The sequence below is a fragment of the Triturus cristatus genome, chromosome 3_1 (assembly GCF_964204655.1).
Source record: "Triturus cristatus chromosome 3_1, aTriCri1.1, whole genome shotgun sequence".
In the NCBI taxonomy this organism is placed as follows: domain Eukaryota; kingdom Metazoa; phylum Chordata; class Amphibia; order Caudata; family Salamandridae; genus Triturus; species Triturus cristatus.
Window position 1 is genome coordinate 653,594,097 of NC_140583.1, and position 24,526 is coordinate 653,618,622.

General features: G+C 46.5%; 1 protein-coding gene across 1 annotated transcript in view; it reads right to left on the reverse strand.

The window, feature by feature from the left end:
• Positions 1 to 24,526, reverse strand: part of LOC146860745 (uncharacterized) — a 317,920-nt gene that overhangs the window by 84,895 nt on the left and 208,499 nt on the right. Inside the window, exon 17 of the mRNA XM_085646168.1 lies at positions 22,429 to 22,519. Coding sequence (XP_085502294.1) covers positions 22,429 to 22,519 — 91 coding nt within the window. The remainder of the gene's footprint in view (positions 1 to 22,428; positions 22,520 to 24,526) is intronic.

The window sequence follows — 24,526 nt, forward strand, 5'->3', positions numbered from 1 at the left end:
CGGAGAAGGACTGAGAAACAGGCGTAGTACAAAGAGGCCATCTTAAGAAGCGGCATCTTGCAGTTATTGGCGCACTGTTATTCCTACTTGGGATATCCTCCTCATGCGCAAATGGTCATGTACCCTAGACTTTAGGAGATGCCGAGGATTCGGTCAGAAGGAGTGGTGGTGGCCTTCATAGTCACACATTCCTCAGAAGAGCCGCCACGTCGAAGCACCTACTCCTTCTGCTCCTTGCCGATTGGTTCCTGCTCTCTTCATTTAGAGCATAACAGCGCAGCAAGTTGTCTTGCTGCATTGTGCCAAACCTTAGTAAATTTTGCTCTAGCTTTTAATAATATTCACTCACTGAAGTAAAGAAAATATTTCTGCCTGGGATGTATACTAGAAACTAGGAAAGTCTTCAGTCAGTGGTAAACGCAAAACATCATTCTAAGAGCTCACATGAATGCAGGTTTCTGGTGCAAACCTGGAATCCTGACCGGGGCCGGACAAGCCATTTGAAGCACCTGGAAATATTCTGGTGGCGCAAGGTATCAATGTTTGCTGCTGGCCACAGTCTCTTTTACTCCAGCCTGCCAGCAGCGCTGCATGAGTTACCACTAGTGCATGTAAAAACCACCCCCACACAGGCCTCGTGGGGTGGTTGCAACGGGGCAGTGTGGCCGTCCCGATTAATTTACTATGTGTCTAGAAGTACTGCAAAAGCTAAAGAGCAGTGTGCGGCTGTACCTAGAGCTGCATAAATGCATACCTATGCCCCCACTGCACAGGTCAGTTTTAAAAGCATGGTGTGTGATGCATATGTGAAATGGGGAAATGCAAGGCTCCTATGCATTTCTACTCACCCACCCATAGCATTGAATGCTTGTATCTGTCATCGCATCACATGTGGGACAGGAGATGTGAGTTGTTTTTCACCCCTTTGTAGAGCCCCTGCAGCTCCACTCTGCCTATTGCTTGAAGTATTAGCCCCCCCTCCCCGAAATGTTTTCTTAGCCCCCCCCCCCGAAATGTTTTCTTAGCCCCCCCCCCTCGAAATGTGGCTCTACTTGCACCTCTGGGGAGGGTGTATGGCGTTATCCATACATATCTTTATTTAGACCATGCCCATACTTAGATAGGCCACACCCCTTTAAGAGGTTTGCCCCGCCCCTTTTAGAGCACCCCCAGTGTTTTTTCCCACTTAAAGCCCTGTAATAGAGTTCAAGTTGTTTCACCGGTTTTTGAAATGTGTCAAGCACTTCAACCTCAGGTAGAGTCAGGCAAATGATCAAATATATTTTGACCTTCCACCGCAAGATAATAATACAGCAGATTTCGTTTGCAGTCAGGTTTGAATTTCCGACCGTCTATGGCACCAAGATAAATATTGAGGGCCTAATTTACAAGGCACTTGCGCCGCTGGTACGTCACTTTTTCCCATGAGACGCACCGGCGGCGCAAGGAGCATGTAAATAAAGCCCCTGAAAGTCCTAAACCAGCAGAAAAGGGGAGAGTGGTGTTACAAGTTGAATTATGGTTCAAAATGTATCGTTTATACAGGATAATTGGAAAAAATACTTGTATTAAAATTAGCAGAGTTTAGTTCCTTTACTTTTTTCCTCACAGAAACACATGCCAAAATCTGTGACCACGTATAACTATTGCAGTAGCTGCAGAACAGTGTAGAAACCAGCACGTCTCCTTCAAGGCGGGCCATAAGCATCATGTAGTTCGTCGCCAAAATTGTAGTAACTACGTTCACTCCTTGGAAGATGGTTTTCTATATTTTATTTATTCACAATACCCCAGGAGCTCCCCAGCCTGTGCCCAACTGAAAATAAACATAATACGGTCCATAACAGAATATAAAGGTTAGGTACCAATCAGCTGTGAGGCCTAAATGACACAACAGGCATGTATTAACACAGAGTGAGGAAACCACATCACCCTTTAGTTAGGCTCTAAGACATTTGTGCTAGAGCGCGCTATGTCATATTTGTGGTCCTCTTCACTTGCAATATTAACAGAGTGGCTACCAGTGAACAGTGGTCCATTTTCACTATTGGCTCCACTTTCATGTCATGCATTAAACGCCAGGCTTCCATGTTAATTAGCATGTAATGCAGTGCTTTCTTTGTGCCAGTGTATGCCGGTCACTTTTTTAACACGAGCACTTAACGACAGTCTACCACATGGTGGCGCTGTCTGTCCATTTTTGAGCTGAACACATCCTTTTTAAAAAAAAAGACAAATTTTACTAGTTATTTCAAGCGATGACATATCCGGTGTTTACACAATAATATTACCAATGTATGGGCTGAATCAGCCAGTAGTTATGTTATTACACTCACGTTGTATGGTACATTCACATTATGTCTTACAAAATACATAGCTGAGTACAGAGGCGCAACTAGAGCCAAATTTCGTGGGGGGGGGGGGGGGGGCTAAGAAATTTTTTTGGGGGGTGCTGAATCTTTCAGCAATAGGCAAAGTGGAGCTGCAGGGGCTCTTAGAAGGGGTGAAACAACAGCGAGGCCTCATTAACATGCAAATGGTCTTTTAAAGACCTGTGAAGTGCTCGGTTGCGGCTGTGTACATGCAAATGGTCTTTTAAAGACCTGTGAAGTGCTCGGGTGCGGCTGTGTATGTGCCCGGGAAGCTGTCTCATCCCGGGCTGCCACACACGACGGGGATGGGGGGGATGAAGGAGGGGGGGGGCTGAAGCCTTTTGAGTCCAATGGGTGTTGCGCGCCTGGCTGAGTATAACGTATCAGCAGTTAAAGTGGCCGCCGTGGGCCTGTCTGCTGACTGCTTGGAAGACTATCTGAAAGAAATCATAAAAACAGTAAGATAACAAAACTTCCCCCCACCCTCCTGCTGACGGGTGGGATCGGACCGGGGAGAGGATGTGGTCCCTCGGGTAGACTGCCGACTTTGGTGCTGGAAACCAGGGTTCGAGCCTCGGGGTCGCGTCCACATCCTGTGATTCTGGGCAAATCACTTAGGGGCATATTATCAAGCACGGCGTTAGAATTATCGCCGCTTTAGTGGCAGAAAACTGCCGCTAAGGCGGCGATAATGGGCTTGATAATATGCCGCAGAAAATTCCAATAGAAGCCCATGTTGACACCAGAACATGGGCTTCTATGGGAATTCTCAAGGGCCCATTATCGCCGCTATAGCAGCTGTTTTCTGCCGCTAAAGCGGCGATAATTTTAACGCTGTTTCTTGATAATATACCCCTAAATCTCCCCGTGCCTGAATGTGTAATGTGCTCATGTAAAGCGCTTCAATACCTTCGGGTCGAGTTCGCGCTATATAAATATGCAAAAAAATAATAATCCAGTACTGACAGACCGCCACGTTCTAGGGTATCACTACGGTTGCATGAGACGTAGTCTCTAGTAAGGCCAGGTGGCCGAAATTTTGGGTAGATCTAATTCAGGCTACGAGCGAGTATGTCGGTGTTACAGTGTGCTAGAAGACTAAGAGGTAGTTGGGTATCTGGGGTTGAGACTGGCGGGGGTCCCTATGTAATTTATGGTGGCTCCGAGTATTTTAATGTCGTTACATTTAAGAATTTAGTGTGTTTAATGTTTGGAAGGTTTCTAGTAATATGTCCCAGCTCATAGCTATGGGCCTCTTCTGAAGTCCTCTACGTTCTTCTCTGCGAATGGCTATGCTTTCCGCTAAACCCCATCTTTCAACTTCTTCTTCCAGGACTGTATCTTGGGGGGAATTGCTGATTTCCACCTCCTAGTGATGCATCTCTTTGCCAGTATAAGAGCTAAGTCTGAGAATTTAGCCTGAACTTCATGTCCCTTCTGCCGCGGGTAATGGCTCAGTATATATATATGTTTCCGCTGATTGGCAACCCAGATCCCCTACCACCTCTCCCAGGGTTGCTATGACCTTACCCCAGTAATTGCGTAAGCCATTGCAGGATCATATCATGTGGATTAAGTCTGCGTCGGGCTCTACACATTTAGGGCAGCCTGCCGTGATGCTGGGGTAAGCTGAGCACATCAGTTTAACAATTAAAGATACATGAAAACAAAAATATATATATATATTGTTACTATACCATCCATAAAGCATCGGGAGACCTGGAATTCTCCAAACTGTCATGTTTATAGAAGCATGAGGCTTAGTAGAGAACATTTAACTGCTACTGGCAGCGATGGCAGGTCCTGCTGCTAGACAAGCTGCAGGGAGCAACGTCTTAGGCCCTAGCACCATGTCATGAGTGATGTAATATGTGACATCATCAGCAGTGCATTGCGGGGACGTGAGTTATAGTTAGCTCAGCTAACTATAACTGCTGAATTTTACTGGTTTTGCATGAGTTAAACTTGAGGCTATTACGACCCTGTAACCTTTGGGTTTTTTTTCCAGGGAATATCTAAGGTTTTTTAAATTCCATTCCCTAACATTAAGGTCCCTGTAACCTTTGTTTTTTACAGTGAATTTCTATGTTTTTTTAAGTAGTAATCATGTTTGCAGAGTGGTGGAGCAAGGGGGCGGGGGCCTTCGACCAGCTCTCAGCTATCCTTCTGTGTAGGACTTACAGGAGGCACAAGGAGGATTTCTTGGCCCCAAGGTCTCTCAGCATCCACGAGGACTTCATTCCCCAAACAGTAGTGTACCAGGAGGCGCGTTTGCAGAGTCGTGGAGAAATGGGGCTTGGCCTCCGAAGACCTTAGTAATCCCACTGTGTGGGATTCACTGGAGATAACATGAGGGGTTGTTCACCCCCTACACTCTCAACAGCCAAGAGGACTTTATCCCCCGAACAGTAGTGCTCCAGGAGGCGTGTTTGCAGAGTGGTGGAGGAAGGGGTAGAGCCACAAAGACCTCTCAGCAATCCTGCAGTGTGGGACTTACTGAAGGTTACAGGAGGGGTAGTGGGCCCCCAAGGACATCCTTGAGGGGGGGAAAACTCCTCCTGTTACCTCCAGTAAGTCCCACACATCATGATTGCTGAGAGGTTTTCAGAGGCCAGGCCCCCTTTCTCCACCACTCTGCAAACGCACCTCCTGGCACAGTACTGGTTGGGGAATTAAGTCCCCTTGGCTTCTGAGGGTCCTTGGGGGGCAACAAACCCTGCCTCCAGGAAGTCCAAACAGTGAGATTGCTGAGAGGTCTTTGGAGGCCACACATCCTTTTCCCACCACTCTGCAAACGCACCTCCTGGCACACTACTGGTTGGGGGATGAAATCCATTTTACCAATATCCCAAGACCATGGCTTGGGGGTCAGGGTATTCCTACCCTACCCCCTTTTCTATATTTTCACTTTTTTTAGGGACTCTATTATGCCAAGTCCCAAGATGGCTGCCAGTACTTCCTGGTTGAAGTGTTGGCAGCCAATCAGAGCTGTGCATTTCCCTGCATGAGCTTGTCTTTTATCATGAAGGCTTCGTGGCAAGATATATCACAAACTTTTTGTTCTTAAATTTCTGAAAACCAACTGAACGGATTTGCACCAAATGACAAAAAGATCAATCTGCGTAACAACATCTACCTTTCTGCCAAATTTGGTGTAATTACGTCTAGTGCTTCGAGCTGTACGACTACACGTACTATGGGAATTAAAATGGAAAACACACTTTTTTTTAAGCCCTCATTTTCTTGGCCCCCGCCCAACGGACAACACTGCAACTTTCCATGCACAGCAGAACTTACTTTGACACTTTGTTTGGAAGTTGTCCTGAAGATTTGGTAACCGGTGGCAAAGATATAAGCAAATCAAAAAACGCTTTTCCTATGGAAACCAGGTCCTAACTATAACTACCTACTGGCGACCGCCAGTAGGTGTTTTACATATTTACAAATGAGGCACTGATGTAATCAATAATATTAGTTTGAATGCTGACCCTATGTTCTGTCTAACTTGGAGTACTAGGTTGTACACATTCATTTGATGCCTGGACACCACATCCTTGCCATGAGGCTTTGTCTCTTTCTGAGAGTCTTAAAGAAGTCAGAAGTCACAGGGTAGTAACTGTTAAGGCTACAGTAGTTTACCACTCGTGTCTTGGGGCCACAATACTGTTGCACTGAAACAGAAATACATTGTGAGACTAGAAATACAGAAACAGCGTAATAAAGATGGTCGTAAATAACTTGAATGTCCAAACAGATCATACGCTGCAAAATAAAAGGACTTTATTACAGGCTATTACATTGCGCCTCATTTTAAACGCAGATCCCTAAAGAAAATCAGAAGTGCCTTGCACCTTCTGGGTCAAAGGTAGAACCCCCCACAAGCATTTCTATCTCACTCACAATAGGTGATATAGTTTAATTTAACACTGAGCCCAATGACCAGAGTCATCAACTGAATGGAACTTCAGTGAAAGTAGGGTGTGAGTGGAAGCATTCTTCTTCTCAATGCAGCCGATGAGGAATAAGAACCAGAGAGCAACACATGTCAGAACTGTAATTGATATGTTAGGCTTTTTTTTAGTTAATGGCTTAACTGCAAATAATGTTTTTATAAATACATACTCAGGGATGAACATCTGGGCCTCCGTTACGATTCTAGAAACCCCAAACAACACTACTTTGAGAAATGAAGAGATAACCCTTCACAAAAGATGTGTAGGCACTTCCAGATAACCTTCCCCCCTTGGTGTCCAGGGAGGGTGACCTGGTGACCGGTGGAGTGGACACCATGACTAGAATCCAGAGATTAAAATGCCCAGTCGCCAGTTAGGCACTGGCCTGCACAATGGGGTCCTGAATGGGGAAGATGCTTCCAAAGGTTTCAGATTCAAGCGACCTACTCAAGTCAGATAGTTTGGACCTCAGGCCATTGTTTGAAGTTTGAAGTTATCACTGTCTTCATGTATAGTCAGAAGAGTGAGTACTTGCACCGCACAGGTAGGGCTGGAGAAGCAGCTACCTCACCTCTCTTGATGCTTGAAGGTGAATGATAATTTCCTCGATCCAAATGATGCACTTCTTGGCATCTTGTTGGGGCGACCTTGTTGCTCTTGTGCAGCCGCCATCTGTTTTCCACACAGGTACTTCCAGTCAGCTGGGCTTTGGCAGTGCTCAGTGGATCAGGTCACTTTCTTATGGCAGGTGCAGTCTAGCTCCCATGCAGGCAGGCAAGTTATTCCTCATCCCCACAAGTTCATTTATAGGATGGGTCCACAGGCTTCCCAAACACAGTTACAGTTTAAACAGATAGTTACAACCCCACAGCGGCTCCCCTTTTGGTTCCTATGTGACAAATCTGATGCTGAACAGACTACTGACTGAGTAGGCCCAGGAGTTATCCTTCCCTGGTGGTGAGGCTTGGCAAATCAGGAGTGATGCTTTTTCCCCGAATTTTTGGGAATCCAATGCTGAGGGGGTTGTGGGGAGGGGCATTTTCCCTGTCAGACCCCATTCAGGGGCGTCACAGAGCAGACAGAGGCTCCTGGCCCCCAACTGAGGTGGTTTACATCACTTGCCACTGGTGTTCTGAGACCTGTCTTACTGTGGCCCTGCAAACTGGGCAAGTAGATCCATTCTGCACTTGACAGTCAGGGCAATGAGGGACGCAAGCGAAGGTGTCTCAGGGAGGCAGTGTCGGGGATACAGCCTCAGATCTCAAACAGTCACACATTAGATGCAGAATTGTAACATCCAGCCCAATGCTTGTGTTTTTATTAAAATATACGTTTTGTAATCACAACAGAACTTTAGATGGTACATATGGAGTAAGCACCTCTACAGTGATGCACTACCGGGTTCTCTACAGAATGAAAATATTGAAGTAATCATGATTAAACCTCAGGTGCAGGCTCACTATGTTGCAGCGGAACAGTTACATAGTGTTCTGTGACTCAAAAGTCACTTTCTAGCAAATGATTCATCAGTTCTTGAGAAGTGGATAGCAATCTTCAATAAATCATCCCACCAAACTCTGTTACCCAGCTTCTCAATCTATATCTCCCAGACGTATGGAATTACTTGATGTGGTGCACGTGGATGTGCTGATGGACGGGGCATGGGGCAAGCAGTCACTCATGGTGGCTCTTTGGGCAACCCCCATTCTCCTCTCCAGGCTCAGGCAGTGCAGCAGATCCACAAAGACACCTCCTTCAGCCTGCTCCAGCAGTTGTGATGGGATGGTCTTCCACCTTCGGTCTGTGACAGTGGTGAAACTGCTGAAGAGCAACGAAGGCAGAGTCAGCACAGGATGTTGGCATCTTTTTCCGTGGCGGTTTGCGAATCAGACAATCTTTACTTTGTGGCAAGTTGGATATGCCCCCTTCTCAGTTGAACTTGACTCAGCAGTCAGGCAAGGAAAACCGAGGACCCTGGGCACCTTATGGGTCTTCTTGACACTCTCCCACATGTCCTATGCTTCCTTTGGTCCACTTCTATCAGCAGGCTCAGCAGCTGGGTTCTTCAGTATGGGAAGATAGACTCATGTGAGACAAGGCTCTCTCCTCTCCCTTCTCAGCAGGTGGGAAGCTCCCAGTGTCACCGCCAAGCACACAGCTTCTTCTGCAAAAGCTTGCAGAAACCAGATGATGTCACTTCGCATTCAGCGACTGGCTGTCAGCGAGACGAGTCTTGGAATACAGCAGCTGTTGTTCTCGTGAACGGAAGCGCCTCAAACTAAAACAAAGTGAGGAAGTTTGGGACCCAATTTTATACAGTATTTTCATACTTGAGATGTGGATACACTGGCTGGGTTTATAAACGGGTTTGGCTTGCTTTATTTTCATAGTTAATTTTCCCTCGACAGAGCAGTTTGCTGTGCACAGTAATGGCTCCTCACATCAGTATGTGATGATGCTGGCTCCCAGCAGGAGTAAGCACAACAGACCCAATTCACAAAAGTAAGCTGAGACCAAATCCTAAATTTACGATTTTTGGTATTCACAAAAGGCATTTAGCAGTAGTAAAGTTAGGATTCCTAACTTTTTCTCCTAAATGCCTTTTGTGAATACTGAAAGTCGTAAAGTTAGGATTTTTCTCAGTTTAGGAGTAGTAAAGTTAGGAATCCCAACTTTACTACTCTTAAATGCCTTTTGTGAATACCAAAAGTCGTAAAGTTAGGATTTTGTCTCAGTTTAGAGTAGTAAAGTTAGGAATCCTAACTTTACTACTCCTAAAGGCTTTTTGTGAATATCGAAAGTCGTAAAGTTAGGATTTTGTCTCAGCTTACTTTTGTGAATTGAGCCCATAATGAGTACGCACAGGAGTATCCACAAAATAAGCACAGCAAGTGTGAAGCTCTGCACCTGGCTCTCATCAGCCTTCCAGGATGGGGCACTCAGAGGAAAACAAAGGACCCATAAACTTCTCTTTCCCTAGCAATTGTCACCGCTGACACACCCCGTTTCCCCCACCATTAACTAAGTGGCAGCACTCTGGAGGACTAAAATCAGCAATCGCTTACTAAACGGTCATATATAAATTATAAAGGGAGTCCTGTCTCCATTTCTCAACACTTCTGTACATAGAGTTATACATTCATCCTGAGGAAAGTAGGCAACACAGTTCCACTGTCTGGGGGCTGTTTCATAACCTTCATCTTCATCAAACCAGGGGCAATCCAAAATGGATCCTACTAGTAAAACATACATATCCACTCCTAAACAACGTGGAGCACTGCTATCATACACCATACATGCACAAGCTCTCAACAAGATGTCAGCGCAAGATCTGGTCATGATACGTGAGTGGGCCTTTACTCAAAAGGGCTTGTAGGCATTGCACACATGTCTCTTAACAGGTAAAAAGGCTTGTGAAGTTACTAATCATGAAACACACGGCACACTGCCACTACCACTCATTGTATGTGGTCAGGTATACTGATGGTAGTCATGTGGCACGCCAAGGGTATGCTTCTAGTGCCCCTCCATGATGCCAGAGCCAAACTTTGGACCTCAATGCCAATTTCAAAGTGGGCATGCAGGATTTTGTGTGTGCTGAAGCAGTGCTTATGTTGTAAAAAAATAAGTGCCAGGGCTCTCGTCAGGAGGGCCCTGCAGCTTCCACCACATATTGCCCTGCTATGCTGTCAATTATAGTAACAACACAACAGCTAACCATCACACTCTTACAAGTGTGACATATTGGACTTTTTCTACCCAAAAAGCTATAACAATGGCTTGGGCGGCAGGTAGTAGTCATTTTTAATGAATTTAACATAAAATGAGTATTTGTAAAGCACACTGTGGGAAGTTGGCCTGGCATATGCTGGTCACTAGTTATAGTGGCCACCTTGCACCAGTCCAATTCGACTCTTATGGTAGATAGGTTTAAGACAACCTTTTAAAGAAAGCTATCCTAGTGGTAGCTGTGGAGAGCAGCCTTCAGGCTAAGTCTCAGAGGAATGTAAAGCAGCTTGTTTTACCTTATAATCTCTTGAATTACCAAATGAAAGAACACCACACAGGTATATATATCAAATATATATGTATTGCTTTCTAGACACACTCTACTAATCTCTTTATGAGATTAGAAGTCAGGAACACATTCAAATATCAACGTTTCACAATAAGTTAAGCACAAATATGGCTGGGGCCCTAGGGGCGTACCAGACCATATACTAAAAAAAAGGTTTAGGAAAGTCGACTTGCAAGGGGAGAAGGCCTAGGGCTTGTAGAATCGCTGAGGCTTCACTAATCCACCGAAGGCAGGTAAGTAAAAGACCCACGGGAGACGTGTGCAGTGTGAGAACACAGCCGCGGGTTCCCTATTGATTTCAATGGAGCAAGTCGCGGTTCGATTTTTAAACTTTTAGGGTACTTCGAGGAAGTCTACAAGCAAGCCACTTACAAGGTAAGTAATTCGAGGGCCAACACACACTAGGGCACTGGAGTGCACGAGTTACCTCACCCAGAGAAGCCGGGTGCATAGGTGTCTTTTGGTGTCGGGTCGCGTCGCTTTTTTCGATGGAAGCCAAAGAAGATTTGCTGCTTGTGAAGACTGAAGAAGTGTCCGGTGGAATCCAAGGCTGGATTCAAGATGAAGAAGACCTGAAAGAAGAAGGGACAGTGTTCACAGTCACTTGCCAGTGACCCGGGGCCAGGAAGATAGATGCCCACGGATGTTGGGTGATTTCAGGTGATCAAGGGTGTCCAGGAGAGATCGACGATGACCAGCAGCTGAATTTGGAGTGTCCCACGACGTCTGCCGCTGACTGAGGTGTCGGCAACCGGATTGGAGCCAACAAGCCTTGGCAACAGCAAGTCTTGTGAAAAGGGAAGAAAGTCAATGGTGCAGACCAGCAAGGTCTGAGGGACTCACCCAGTGAGGGCAGGCCTGGAGCAACCAGGGGAGCCCTTTGGTTCGATAAGAAAGTCTTCAGGGGACCCACAAGCCAATGGGCAAGGGATCGCGAAGACGCCTCGTGAGGAAATGCTTTACAGGAGTCCACGGACTCGGGACTGGGTAGGCCTCTGATTTTCGGTGCACAACCTGCTGGAGGCTTGGGCCACAAATGGTCCAAAGCACAAGTTCGTAGAACGTAGTGAAGGGGTTGCACTCGACAATAGTACACGGTACCCAGGTATTGCTGTTCTTCGTCACTCGTGAGGTCCACTCGCCTCAGCTCTGCCGGGGACTCACAGTGGCCGTCGAGAAGTCAGGAAATCCACTTCCTGGGCTGCAGGGACTCCGGACTCCGGCGGGAGCGGGAAAGTTTGCGAACGTTGATTAGAGTTTCTGGTGCCTGTCAAGCAGGGGAGTCACTCCTTGACTCCAAGGGGGATTCTTCTGTCTTCCAAAGGTAGTGGAACGTCGAAGGGCCAGGATTCTTCTTGTAAAGCGTCGTCCAGGGATATCTTATTTGCAATGGCAAGGTTTACCTAACTTATACTAAAAGGAAGGGAGGGACTAGCTTTATGATCACTCCTCTGGGTGGGTCAGGGGAGTGGGTGGTTACACCCACTTCCCTTTGTCCAGTTTCGCGCCAGAGCAGGGGCAGGTAGCCCCTGAACCGGTTTGAGCTGGCATATGCACAGAGGAGCCTACTGCTCCCCCAGTGCAGGACTTCAAAGCACTCTAGGAGTGCACCCACCCAGCCCCAATACACTAAATCCTGTCTGGAAGTTGGTGACACCTCCCTGTGACAGGATGCCTATTGTTGGGCCTCCTCCACTGCGAATTTCAGTCAGCAGCAGGAGGGCAGCCCAGTGTCTGTGCTGGTGGCATCCATTTTGTGATGCCAGGGCTCTTTCAGATTTCTACCGTGTTTCCACAGTAGGTACATGTCATCCCCTCTAGAAGGGTGGGATCATACTCCCACACCAGTTACTGGTGTGGGGGTATGGTTCCAAGTTGTTTGACATCAAACATGAAATGTTTTGATGTAGTCATTCCAAAGTTAGCATTTACCGGTAGGTTATAATGCACTTAAAGAGTATATGGTTTAACCGCATCCACAGACAGCCACAGAGAATAGACTCTGCCAGCTGCAGAAGGGCCCTGCTCAGGCAGAGGCACCCCCTCACATTGTAAACCAAGCACCCTGCCCTCAGGATTGATAGGGCCTGCCTTAGGAGTGACTGATAGGTTTATATGTGTGCGTATGGTGAGATATAGGAACCTATACCTCAGTGAGGAGTGCTAACACTACCTCACCCAGGCTGCAGTAGCAGGCCTGTGGTGTCAGATTTAGTCTGCTTCCCAAGGGTGGCATAATACATGCTTCAGCCCCTGGTAGGCCTATGAAGTACCTATGCCCTTGGTACCTAGGGTACCATATACTAGGGTCTCATAAGGTACCACAGTATCTAATCACTAGTGCATCTAGTATGCACTCCAAGTTGTTTTGAGAGAACAGAGAGACTGGGGCCCTGATTAGCAGGGACCCAGCCAGACTATAGCCAGAAACCAGTGTTAACATCAGAAAAAAAAGTGGGGGCAACATAAGTGCAGATCCTACTCTCCTACACAACCCCCCCGCCCCCCCAAACACAGGGACACTAAACTAACCTTGACCAGTTGAGTCTTCCTGTTCTAAGTGGAAATACCTTGAGAGCCCATCTGCATTGGCATGTTGGGTCCCAGGTCTATGTTCCACTGTATAGTCCATCCCCTGTAGGCAAATGGACCACCTTAGCAGTTTAGGATTTCCACCTTTCATCTGTTTGAGCCATAGGAGGGGCTTGTGGTCAGTCTGAACTATGAAGTGAGTGCCAAACAAGTATGGCCTCAGCTTCTTCAGGGCCCACACCACAGCAAAGGCCTCCCTCTCTATAGCTGAACAACGTTTCTCTCTAGGGGTCAGCCTTCTGCTTATAAAAGCTACTGGCTGGTCTTGACCTTCATCATTTAGTTGAGAGCTCCCACACCCAGCTCAGAAGCATCTGTTTGGACAATGAACTTTTTTGTGTAGTCTGGACTCTGTAAGATGGGGGCAGTGCACATGGCCTGCTTCAGGTCATCAAATGCCTTTTGACAGCTAGCTGTCTACTGAACCTTCTTTGGCATTTTCTTTGAGGTAAGATCATTTAAGGAGGTCACTATAGATCCATATCCCTTAACAAACCTCCTATAGTACCCAGTCAGGCCTAAAATGGCTCTCACCTGTGTCTGGGTGGTTGGAGCTACTCATTCCATTATGGTCTGGATTTTGCTCTGCAATGGTTGAACCTGGCCTCCACCTACAAGGTGGCCCAGGTACACAACCTGACTCTGCCCTATCTGGCACTTAGTGGCCTTGATAGTGAGGCCTGCTTTTTGCAGGGCCTCCAAAACATTTCTGAGGTGGACCAGGTGATCCTGCCAGGTGGAACTAAAGACAGCAGTATCATCTAGATAAGCTGAGCAATAAGTTTCCATACCTGTCAGAACTTTGTTCACCAACCGCTAAAAAGTGGCAGGTGCATTTTTCAAACCAAAGGACATCACCACAAAGTGGTAGTGCCCACCAGGGGGTCGAAAATGCTGTTTTGGCCTTGGCATCATCACCTAACTTGATTTGCCAGTAGCCAGCTGTTAGGTCAAATGTACTCAGATATTTGGCTGAGGCCAAAGTATCAATGAGCTCATCTGCCCTGGGAATTGGATAGGCATCAGTCCTGGTGACTGCATTGAGGCCTCTGTAGTCTACACAAAACCTCATTTCTTTCTTACCACCCTGGGTATGATGTTTAGGCACAAGGACTACTGGACTAGCTCAAGGGCTATCTGAAGGCTCACTCACACCTAGTTCCAACATTTTCGGGACTTCAGTCCTGATACAGTCCCTGACATGGTCAGGTTGCCTGTAGATCTTACTCTTGACAGGCAGACTGTCTCCAGTGTCCACCTCATGGGTGCACCAGGAAGTCTGACTAGGGGTCAGGCTAAACATATGTCTGAACTGCTGCAGAACTTGTCTGCATTCAGTTTGCTGATGGTCAGTGAGGCTGCTTGCCAAAGCAACACCATCTATTGACCCATCATCAGGGTTCTGTGAGAGCAGGTCAGGGAGAGGGTCACTCTCCTCCTCCTGTTCCTCGTCAGTTGCCATGAGCAAGCCCATGTCAGCCCTGTCCACATATGGCTTTAATCTGTTGACATGGAGCACCCTAAGGGGGCTCTCTTGGGAGTTCCAAGATCCACCAAGTAGGTGACCTCTCCCTTTTTTCTCAACAATTGTATGGGGGCCACTCCACTTGTCTTGGAGAGCTGCTGGGGCCACAGGCTCCAACACCCACACTTTCTGTCCTGGCTGATAAACAGTCAGTACAGCCTTTTGGTCATGCCAAGCATTTTGTAGTTCTTGGCTTGCCTCCAGGTTTTTGGTTGCCTTCTTCATGTATTCAGCCATCTGGGAGCGGAGACCAAGTACATAGTCCATCACATCCTGTTTGGGAGGTTTGAGAGGTAACTCCCAGCCCTCCTTCACCAAACATAATGGGCCTCTTACAGGGTGCCCAAGCAGAAGTTCAAAAGGGCTGTAGCCAACCCCCTTCTGTGGAAACTCCCTGTATGCAAACAGAAGGCAGGGAAGTAAAGGGTCACATTTTCGCCTAAGCTTTTCTGGGAGGCCTTTAATCATTCCCTTTAGGGTTTTGTTGAACCTTTTAACTAACCCATTGCATTGTGGGTGATAGGGAGTAGTGAACTTGTAGTTTACACCACACTCCTTCCACATAGCAGTTAGATACCCTGACATGAAGTTGGTACCTCTGTCAGATATAACCTCCTTAGGGAAACCCACTCTGGAAAAAACTCCAACGAGGGCTCTTGCCACCACAGGGGCTGTGGTTGTCCTGAGGGGAATTGCTTCTGGGTACCTGGTGGCATGATCCACTACCACCAGGATAAACCTGTGCCCAGATGCTGTTGGAGGGTCAAGGGGACCAACAATGTCAATCCCTACCCTTTCAAAGGGTACCCCCACCACAGGTAGTGGTATCAGGGGGGGCCTTTGTTGTGCCACCTGACTTGCCACTGGCTTGGCAAGTGACACAGGAGCGACAAAACTCCTTTGTGTCCTCTGACATGTGTGGCCAATGGAAATGTGGAACAAGCCTATCCCAGGTCTTGTTTTGGTCCAAGTGTCCTGCCAATGGGATATCATGTGCTAGGTTCAAGAGGATCCCCCTAAACCTCTGAGGTATTACCAACCTCCTGGTGGCTCCAGGGGTAGGATCTCTAGCCTCAGAATATAGGAGCCCCTCATCCCAATAAACTTTATGGGACCCACTAGCACTCCCAGCAGCCTCAGCAGCAGCCTGCTGTCTGAGGGGTTCAAGAGAGGGGCAGCACTGTTGCCCCTTACTCAGATCTTCCCTGGAAGGCCCGCCTGCCCCCAAGAACTCAACCTGACCAGGCTCAAGTTCCTCTGGGGCAGTTCCTTCTTCAGGCTCTGCTTCTCCTCCCTCAGGAGGGTAATATGAGATCTGAGACAGAGGGGAAGGCACTGCCTTAACCCTACTGCTCCTCCTCTTGGTCACAGCAAATACCTCTGCAGGTATGCCCAACATCTCAGCATGAGTCCATAACTCTACTTCAGACTAGGCTGAAGTTTCTAGATCATTGCCCAATAAACATTCGACAGGGAGGTCTGCACTGACTACTACCTTCTTGAGGCCAGTTACCCCTCCCCAGGAGAAATTCACAACTGCCAGACTATGGTTGGTCCTAACATTGCTTGCATTGGTAACCTGGTACATTTCACCCAGGATGATCTGTGCAGGGTCCACCAGATCCTCTGCCACCATGGTGACACTAGCACCTGTGTCCATGCATGCCAAAGCCTGTTTGCCATTTATTATAGGCTGCTGATTGTATTTGCCCAAATTACTGGGGCTCACTAGAAAGGACATGTCAAGGACTCCCTCACAAACCAGCGATGCCTGAGTGTTTACATCAGAACCCAGGGTCAACCCTACTACACCCTTATTCTGATTAGCACCTCCAGCAGTACTTGTACTAGGGGGAACAGTTGCCTTAGGGGCTTGAGTGGTGGTGGTTTGGTCTTTGGACTTGGTACAATCAGAAGTCCAGTGCCCTTTCTGTTTAAAGAATTTGCACCAGGGCTTCTTTTGGCCTTTTCCCTTTGCAGACTGTGAATCCCCACCAAATGCAGATTTTTGGGGCCCTTGTGAAGACTTCTGGTCTTTTGACTTAGCCCCACCTTTCTGAGAGCCTTTAGGATCCTGCTTCTTAGTGTCACCCCCTTGGTTCTGGGGTTTCTGCCTCACCCTAGTTCTGACCCATTTGTCTGCCTTCTTTCCCAATTCTTGGGGAGAGGTCAGATCAGAGTCCACCAGGTACTGATGCAACAACTGGTTTTGGCAATTATTAAGGATCTGTTCTCTCATCATAAGATTATACAATCCCTTAAAATCAGTAACTCTACTACCAACCAGCCAACCCTCCAGAGCCTTGGTTGCACAATCTACAAAGTCTGTCCAGTCTTGATTTGGTGCTTTCTGGGTGTCTCTGAACTTCAACCTGTACTGTTCAGTGGTTAAGCCAAACCCATCTATTAGTGCACCTTTCAGGACATCATAATCATCAGCATCCTCTTCTCTAAAAGTGAGGAGCTTGTCTCTCCCTTTATCTGAAAAGGAGAGCCGCAAGATTGCTGTCCACTGTTTCTGGGGAACCTGTTGAAATTTACAGGCCCTCTCCATAGCAGTGATCCACTTGTGGATATCATCCCCACTCTGGTAGGGAGGAACAACCTTGGACAGGTTCCTATGGTCTGGAATGTAATCTCTGCCTCTAAGGACACTGTTACTGCCACCAGGGGGTTCTAACCCCTCTTTCTTAGAAGCTCTCTGGATCTCTAAGGCTTCTCTATCTAAGGCCAACTACTTGGTTCTGAGGGCAAGTTTTGCTTCATACTGGAGCAGTTTGTACCTTCTTTCAGAGGAGGCTCCCTTCTATTAGAGTATGAGTTCCTCTGATGGACAGATTCTCTGTCAGAGTGATATGAGTGGTTAGATTCCCTTGAAGGGGGTCTAGGCCTCTCTTCCTCTCTGTCAGCGTTCTTAGGGAGAATTCCTCTGTCCTTTTCAGACCCATATGGGTCTGGCCCTTCAATCACAGACTCCAGGTCATCTTGATTTTCATCATCTGACCCAGAGACTATGGCTGACCCACCCCTTGATCCAGATCCACTAGCTCCTAGAGCTAGTCTAAGATCATCTGCTATCAGTATGGAGTATGGAGAATCTAGCTTTATTCGGTTAAAAATTTTAAAACCATCAAAGCACAGGACAATAATTTCATAGTGCAAGTAGTTACAGTTACACAAATCAAAAGGACCACTAAAAAATGAAGATTAAAACACAAATAACAATTCATGAAATATAAATAGTACAACGATTGGCTCATATACACAGTAAAAAGTATGTCATCCAAGTGGTTCAGTAATTTTACGAATCCATAAAACCATCATTCCACATTCTCCCGCTATTAAACAGTACTAATAAAATATGGGGAGCATTACTAAGAAGACTGCGCCCTATTTCTACACCTAATGGCCCCAGTAATATAACTGGCAACCCCAAAACATACCAGTAGATTTATCAGGTGTATTGTGGAGGGACTCTGTCCTAACCCCAGGTGTCTTGCAACACACATGGCCGTCAAGTCAAAGAAGGTCATGTCCTTATACTGAGGTTGGGTGGACCCACTGGCTCCATCCCTTGAGGACATTCTAGTGTTGTGCAGTGTTGTACCACCTACACTAGTTTGTGGCCTACTGATCCTAGCTTGAGCTGTAGCAAGGGTGTGCTATCCCTTCACAAACAACTCTAAGTTCAGTAGAACTTATTGATACTAAGCTTGACTTTTATATGTACCTTGAGTACCTTTAGTGGTTTTCAGTTAGTAATTCAAATAGAGATTTTCTGGTCTTCTAATCTCACAAAGAGATTAGTAGAGTGTGTCTAGAAATAAATACATATATATTTGATATATATACCTGTGTGGCGTCCTTTCATTTGGTAATTCAAGAGATTATAAGGTAAAACAAGCTGCTTTACATTCCTCTGAGACTTAGCCTGAAGGCTGCTCTCCACAGCTACCACTAGGATAGCTTTCTTTAAAAGGTTGTCTTAAACCTATCTACCATAAGAGTCGAATTGGACTGGTGCAAGGTGGCCACTATAACTTGTGACCAGCATATGCCAGGCCAACTTCTCACACACACGTTCGGCCAGAAGGGTATATTGGTGCTGAATAACAGATGTTTATTGCTACTCAACTTAATGATGCTCATTTTATCGACCTCAGAAGAATAAAAGGCTGAGTGGACCTGCAGGGATTTGAACCTGTGATCATGAGGTCGAACACAGGTCACTTCAGTGGACACATTAGTACACCAGACCCAGGTTATCCATAGCACTAATAATTAACTGTTGTTGTGGTCATCTCTAAATTAGCTAGACACCGCCACCTTGTGCAGGCTGTCACAAGCGCCGGTGCTGACAATTAAGTGCCAGTGCCGAGCACCACTGGCTCAAATTAAGCACTGTGCTGGAGCCACTTGTTGTTGAGTTTCTCAGGGCAGGGCTGCACATCCTTTATTATAAAGGTGGGCATTCCCATACCAATATTCCCTGTGTGATGTCCTAATGTCTTGGGCATTCTGCTTTGAGGTCCTTCCTGAAAAGGGCTTAGGCTTGCTCTGATCTACGTGGAATGGTTCGAGACAGTGAGGCCATTTCACAAAGCTAAGACCATCACAAACTGGACAATCGCAAGGGGTGAGCGTCAATCGGGAAGGGGCAACCCAGCTCATACAAAGAGTAGAGGCTGCCAGCCACCTGTTTTAGCCCTCCGGGCTTACGTGTTTCCAGAAAAGTAGACAGGACGCATGTACTTGTGGGCCGACATGTCCAAAATAGTGGTGACCAATGGTTGTCCAAACTGTACAACCTACTTCAGATACACCTGATAGCTCAGGTACAGTGTACATTCTCCAAGGATGTTTGCACATAACTGGAAAAGGATCTGAATATGAGGGACTCTGCAAACATTTCATATAGTTTACTAAACTGTTACTTTGACCTTTGCCCCCTCACCGACAGTGATGGTAAATCCTATTTGTTTGTTCCATACACACTTTTTGATTTGGTTTGTTTTAAGTGCCAAGTTCAGTTGATTTGTTCCTCAGGGGTGTAGCAGGTGAGGTGTTGTAGGTGTCTGCTGATTCCCTTGACCTCAGCCAGTCCATCTCTCTTTAGGGACATTACCTTTGGTAGTGAGGCACATTCTTCTTAGGCTCCGAAACCAGGATGGGTGAACTCCCCTCGAGGCACTATTCCTCTTGTTCTTTTTTATCACAACTCAGGACCACCAGTCGCTCACTTGACCAAACCCATATCCAGATAGAAACTCCTGTTTGCCTCTGGGTGTCCAGACCCTGTAAATCAACGCCACAGAGGGAGAAAAGTACGCCCAGGAGAGAGATCAAGGAAAGGAGTGAGGAGAGCCGGTGGGAGGAGGGGTAAATGTCAATCTAATTGGAGAGAAGGCGGTTTAATGGTCAAATGAGACAACAAGGGGGTAGGCAATTCAGGGGAACCAAGGGAGAGTCAGTGACGGTAGGGCAGTGGCACTATCAGAAAAGCGAGCAAAAACGAGACAGCAGAGATAGAGCAAGGAAACAGCAAGGAGACTAATGGAAGTCAGAAAGGAGAAACTAAAGGGGAGGTCACAAAAGAGCAAGGGAAATACTGTCCGCGGAGTGCTATGGTACGGGTACAACATAGAGCACATGAACAGGGTACAGTAATGAACTAGAGTGCAAGACAAAAGTAAGAAAAGAGAGACAGAGAGAGGTGTCTGAGAGGATGGCAAGGAAGCAGTCAAATGAACATCCAATGTAACAGTCAAAAGTCAGGTGACAAATAGAGGGGGCAGCCAGGAAGCAATCAGACAGGTTATTAAAGAAACAGAGAGAAGAAAGCACGGGCACAGTCACAGCAGACAGCAAGATGAAAGTGAGGGGAGACATCAAAAATGAAGGAGGGCCTTGGCTACTGCCTGACTGGAAGAGGACGATGTACCCTATTGTGTGCCTTGCCATGTTGATATGGATGGATATCTATTGTGCATTGTGTATTCATGCTTGGTTTGAGGTTTTGTTTTGTAAGAAAAACAAAATAAAAAATATTTTTAAAAAAAAAGAATGAAGGAGGGCACACGTCTGATACACAGGCCCAGAAGAGAAGCTTCCAATCTGAACAAGCCCTGCTGGTAGCTCTCAAACTGTACAGGTCCCGAGGGATAGCACTTACATTGGGTAAGCCACTATAGAATGGCACATACATTCGGCAAGCAGTAGGGGTATATGCCACCTTGCACAGGTCATGAGGGACAGCACTCGCACTGGATAAGCCTCTATAGAATGGCACACGCATTGGGCAAGCGGTAGGGGTATATGCCACCTTGCACAGGTCCTGAGGGACAGCACTCGCATTGGGTAAGCCTCTATAGAATGGCACACACATTGGGCAAGCAGTAGGGGTATATACCACCTGGCACAGGTCGTGAGGGACAGCACTCGCATTGGGCAAGCCTCTATAGAATGGCACATACATTGGGCAAGCACTAGAGCTATATGTCACCTTGCACAGGTCCTGATAGACAGCACTCGCATTGGGAAAGCCTCTATAGAATGGCACATACATTGGGCAAGCACTAGGGGTATATGTCACCTTGCACAGGTCCTGAGGGACAGAACTCACATTGACCCATTCCCATCCACAGATCAGTGAGAACCTTATTCTTCCTGTTTTCGAGGCCCATGAAGGCAGCACTCACATGGAACACACACTCTACATCAGCGCTAACTTAAGCATTCCTGAGGGCAGCACTCACCTTGGACATGTACTTGAGGGTAAAACTCCATCCATTATGGTCATGCAGGTCAGAATCCACTGGCTTGTGTAGGTCATAAAGGGCACCGCTCACTATGTGCTGGTGAAGGAGTCCAACACCCACCTTATGGGTGTCTTGAAATGCAGCACTTGTACTTTCAAGTCCTGAAGGGCAGCACACACAATGTGAATGTCTCTAAGTAGAGCACACACCTTACAGGCTTCGAGGGCAGATTTCACCTGCTTTAGCCCACAAGGGCAGAATTCACAAGGCACAGTTGCAAGTTCTGGATGTAAGTGTTTACTTATGTGCAGTTATTGGAGTGATGTGCTCACTATGATCATTTCTTGGTTGACAGCACTCACCTTGCCAGGGTCAAAGAGGAAAGCACTCAATACGTGCAGAACTTTAATCGTAACACACACTGTGCAGGTTTATGAATGCAACACCTCACCTTACATAAGTATTTAAGGGTAGAGCTTAACTTAAACATGGCCTGAAATCAGTGCAAACATGTTTTCATGGAGGCCAGTACTCAACAATGTACGGGGAAGAGGGTAATAAACATCTTGCAAACTTCAAAGTCAAAATAAACTTTATTCAGCCGAAAGCCATTAACGCACATATAAAATAATAAAACATAAATTCAAAATGTCATCTTATACAAAAGTTATATACAGTCTTTATCTGCCATGTAACAATTATATCATAAAAGTTTGATAAAAAATCCAAAGCAGGTGCGCTGAATTATATCAAAACTTTAGGAAATAGCCATTAAAATTCATATCTCCTCCTAATATGGGAAACTGATTTTATAAAATCTTTTCATTCAATTTTCAGGTGAACCAAAAGACTGCAAAAAATACAGACCACCCTTGTACTGTCTCACATTGGTCTTGCGCAGCAACGGCACCAAAAAACGGTGCCTTGGATCTCCATACAAAGAGCAAAACAGAAATAAATGGCTGATGCTTTGGGTCCAGGTATTATCACACACACAGAAAGATATATCCTGACACCATGCCCCCGGAAACTTGCTAGAGAGTTTGTAGTCGACCATCATCTTGTACACATCAGGTAGGGCATCACACGTCATGCACAGGTCCTAATAAGCAGTATTCGCCCTCTGCAGGTTCTGGAATGAAGCACTTACCTTGCCCAGGTCTTTGAGTGTATCCATTGGAAGGAAGAATAGGAAACGGTCGACCTGATCCAAGACAGACGCAGTCCAGGAACCCATGGACCTGGAACAACATCAGGAGAGCTCTGAGCGAAGGCCTTGTTGATGTGGCAAGGCATGAAGTGCAGGGTGAGACAGGGTCAGTGTGAGATCCAGAGTTAATGTGAGTATCTTGAAGACACTATCAAGCCTGCATGTCAATGTTGGGGCATAGGACTGATAGGAGTGATGGGAGAGTAGTGCGGTAAGAGAGGGAAGGCGTTCATGAAAAAAGTGTGAGGGAATAGAGGGCAGTGTGAGGGATCAGAAGACATCATGAGAGTTTGAGGACTGCATGGGGCCTGAAGGGGAGCAAGATGGTTTGTAATAAAAAAGTATTTCCTCAAAATCTTTTAGATTTTTGGTACCTTTTTAGCCAAATGTATGACCTTTTATGTGCCATTTAATGTATGACCTAGATGTGCCACTTAAGAAGTTCCCCTAACTCTTACTTTGTTTAGTAGCTGCTGCTGTATATTGTGTATAAGAACCAAAGGTGCTACCCTGCATTGTCCATGACCTCGGTAACTCTAATAGAATGGAAACAAGGTTCTAGAAGTATTTGCTTGCAGCTACCAAAGGCAGTCCATACATGGTGTGTCAAAAAGAGAGCTCTTAACTCCTAACTTGTACCATCACTGCATTACTTTTCTCCAAATATCAGAGCAGTTAGAGGTTTGAATAAAATATGCTCTCCTTCTAAGTGTTACATCGGAATGTGGTGATGCTCCCGTCCAGTCGATCTATCTGACTGGAATAGCGGTCAATACTATGAGTTGAATTTGGGAACCTGTGAGGACCTGAGCAGAAGCTGTGGTAAAGATTCCTGAGTTGGACCAGGAAGTGCCAACTTCATGATGGAAGCAGAAGACCTCCAGACCTCATAGTGCTGTGCTCGGAGTATCTGCATTCCACTGGCAGCCTGCATACATCCTGTGCAGCCTGGAGCTTGTCTGTACAGGATCCAACCTCCTCTTGACTCTGGAACCAACCGAGTTCCGCCCTTTGGTGGAGTTGCCTGCATTTAGGATCTCCTGCTGATGGCGGGATGTTGGATCTGCCTTCCAGCTTTGGGGCGATCCAGTTACTAAAAGATAGAGCTAAAAGCCCCTCCCTGGAACACCTGACGTCATAGGCCTGCCATCCAAATGCATACAAGTTCTAGTAATCCCCTTTCAGGTGTCTGGAAATTAAAATGTTGTGTCCTGGGGTGTACCAGCAATCGCGGCACACTTGCCTGTTACAGAAGTTGGGGCAGTGATGAGCAATAAAGAAAAAAATACTTTATCCCAGTGCAATATGTATGTTTCAGAAGATTATCAGTACTTTAAATCAAAGTGCAGGAGACTGACACTGACAGAACTGTCGATGAAAAAGCTTTATTTCCCTTGGCAGAACCACAAGATACTGCTGGCAAAAAACCATTAATCCCCACTGTTGCCAATGGTTACACTTTTCTCCCTTTGATCCTCAAACTATTTGGGATACTTTTTCTACAGGTAATCACAAAAAGAGGCACTGTTCCAAGGTGAATCGGGTCAAGGAGCGACCAGGATCCACGAGTAGAAGTGAAAAGATAGAGAGGATTAGGTCAGGGTATTGATACTCTGGGTGACAGGGGAGACACACTATTGTCTCTTGTTGCCCTCACACATCCCGAAGGATGTCATGCTTCATCATCGGGCGTTTGCTCCTCGTCGGGCCGGCGGTGCAATGCCCTACGGGTCCCCCGAAGGGTCTCTTTGGCGGAGATCTTTTAGAGAACTGCCGATGGGTGCATGCGGGTATGTGGAAGGGAGGTACCAGAGTGGTCAGTGTAAAGTGGTATGTGCAAGGTGAGTTTAAAAATACCTAAGGATGCCAAACAGATTGTCCTTTAATAAAGAGATATCCTTGGTATAATAAAAAAACCCGTAGGTTGATAGTTATCTGTCGAGACGTTATGTGTCTGGATAACTTAAATGGTGGTCGACATGTTTCACGCCTTGGGTGGTCAAAGTGATCCTTGGCGTTTTATCAGGACCAGTGGTGG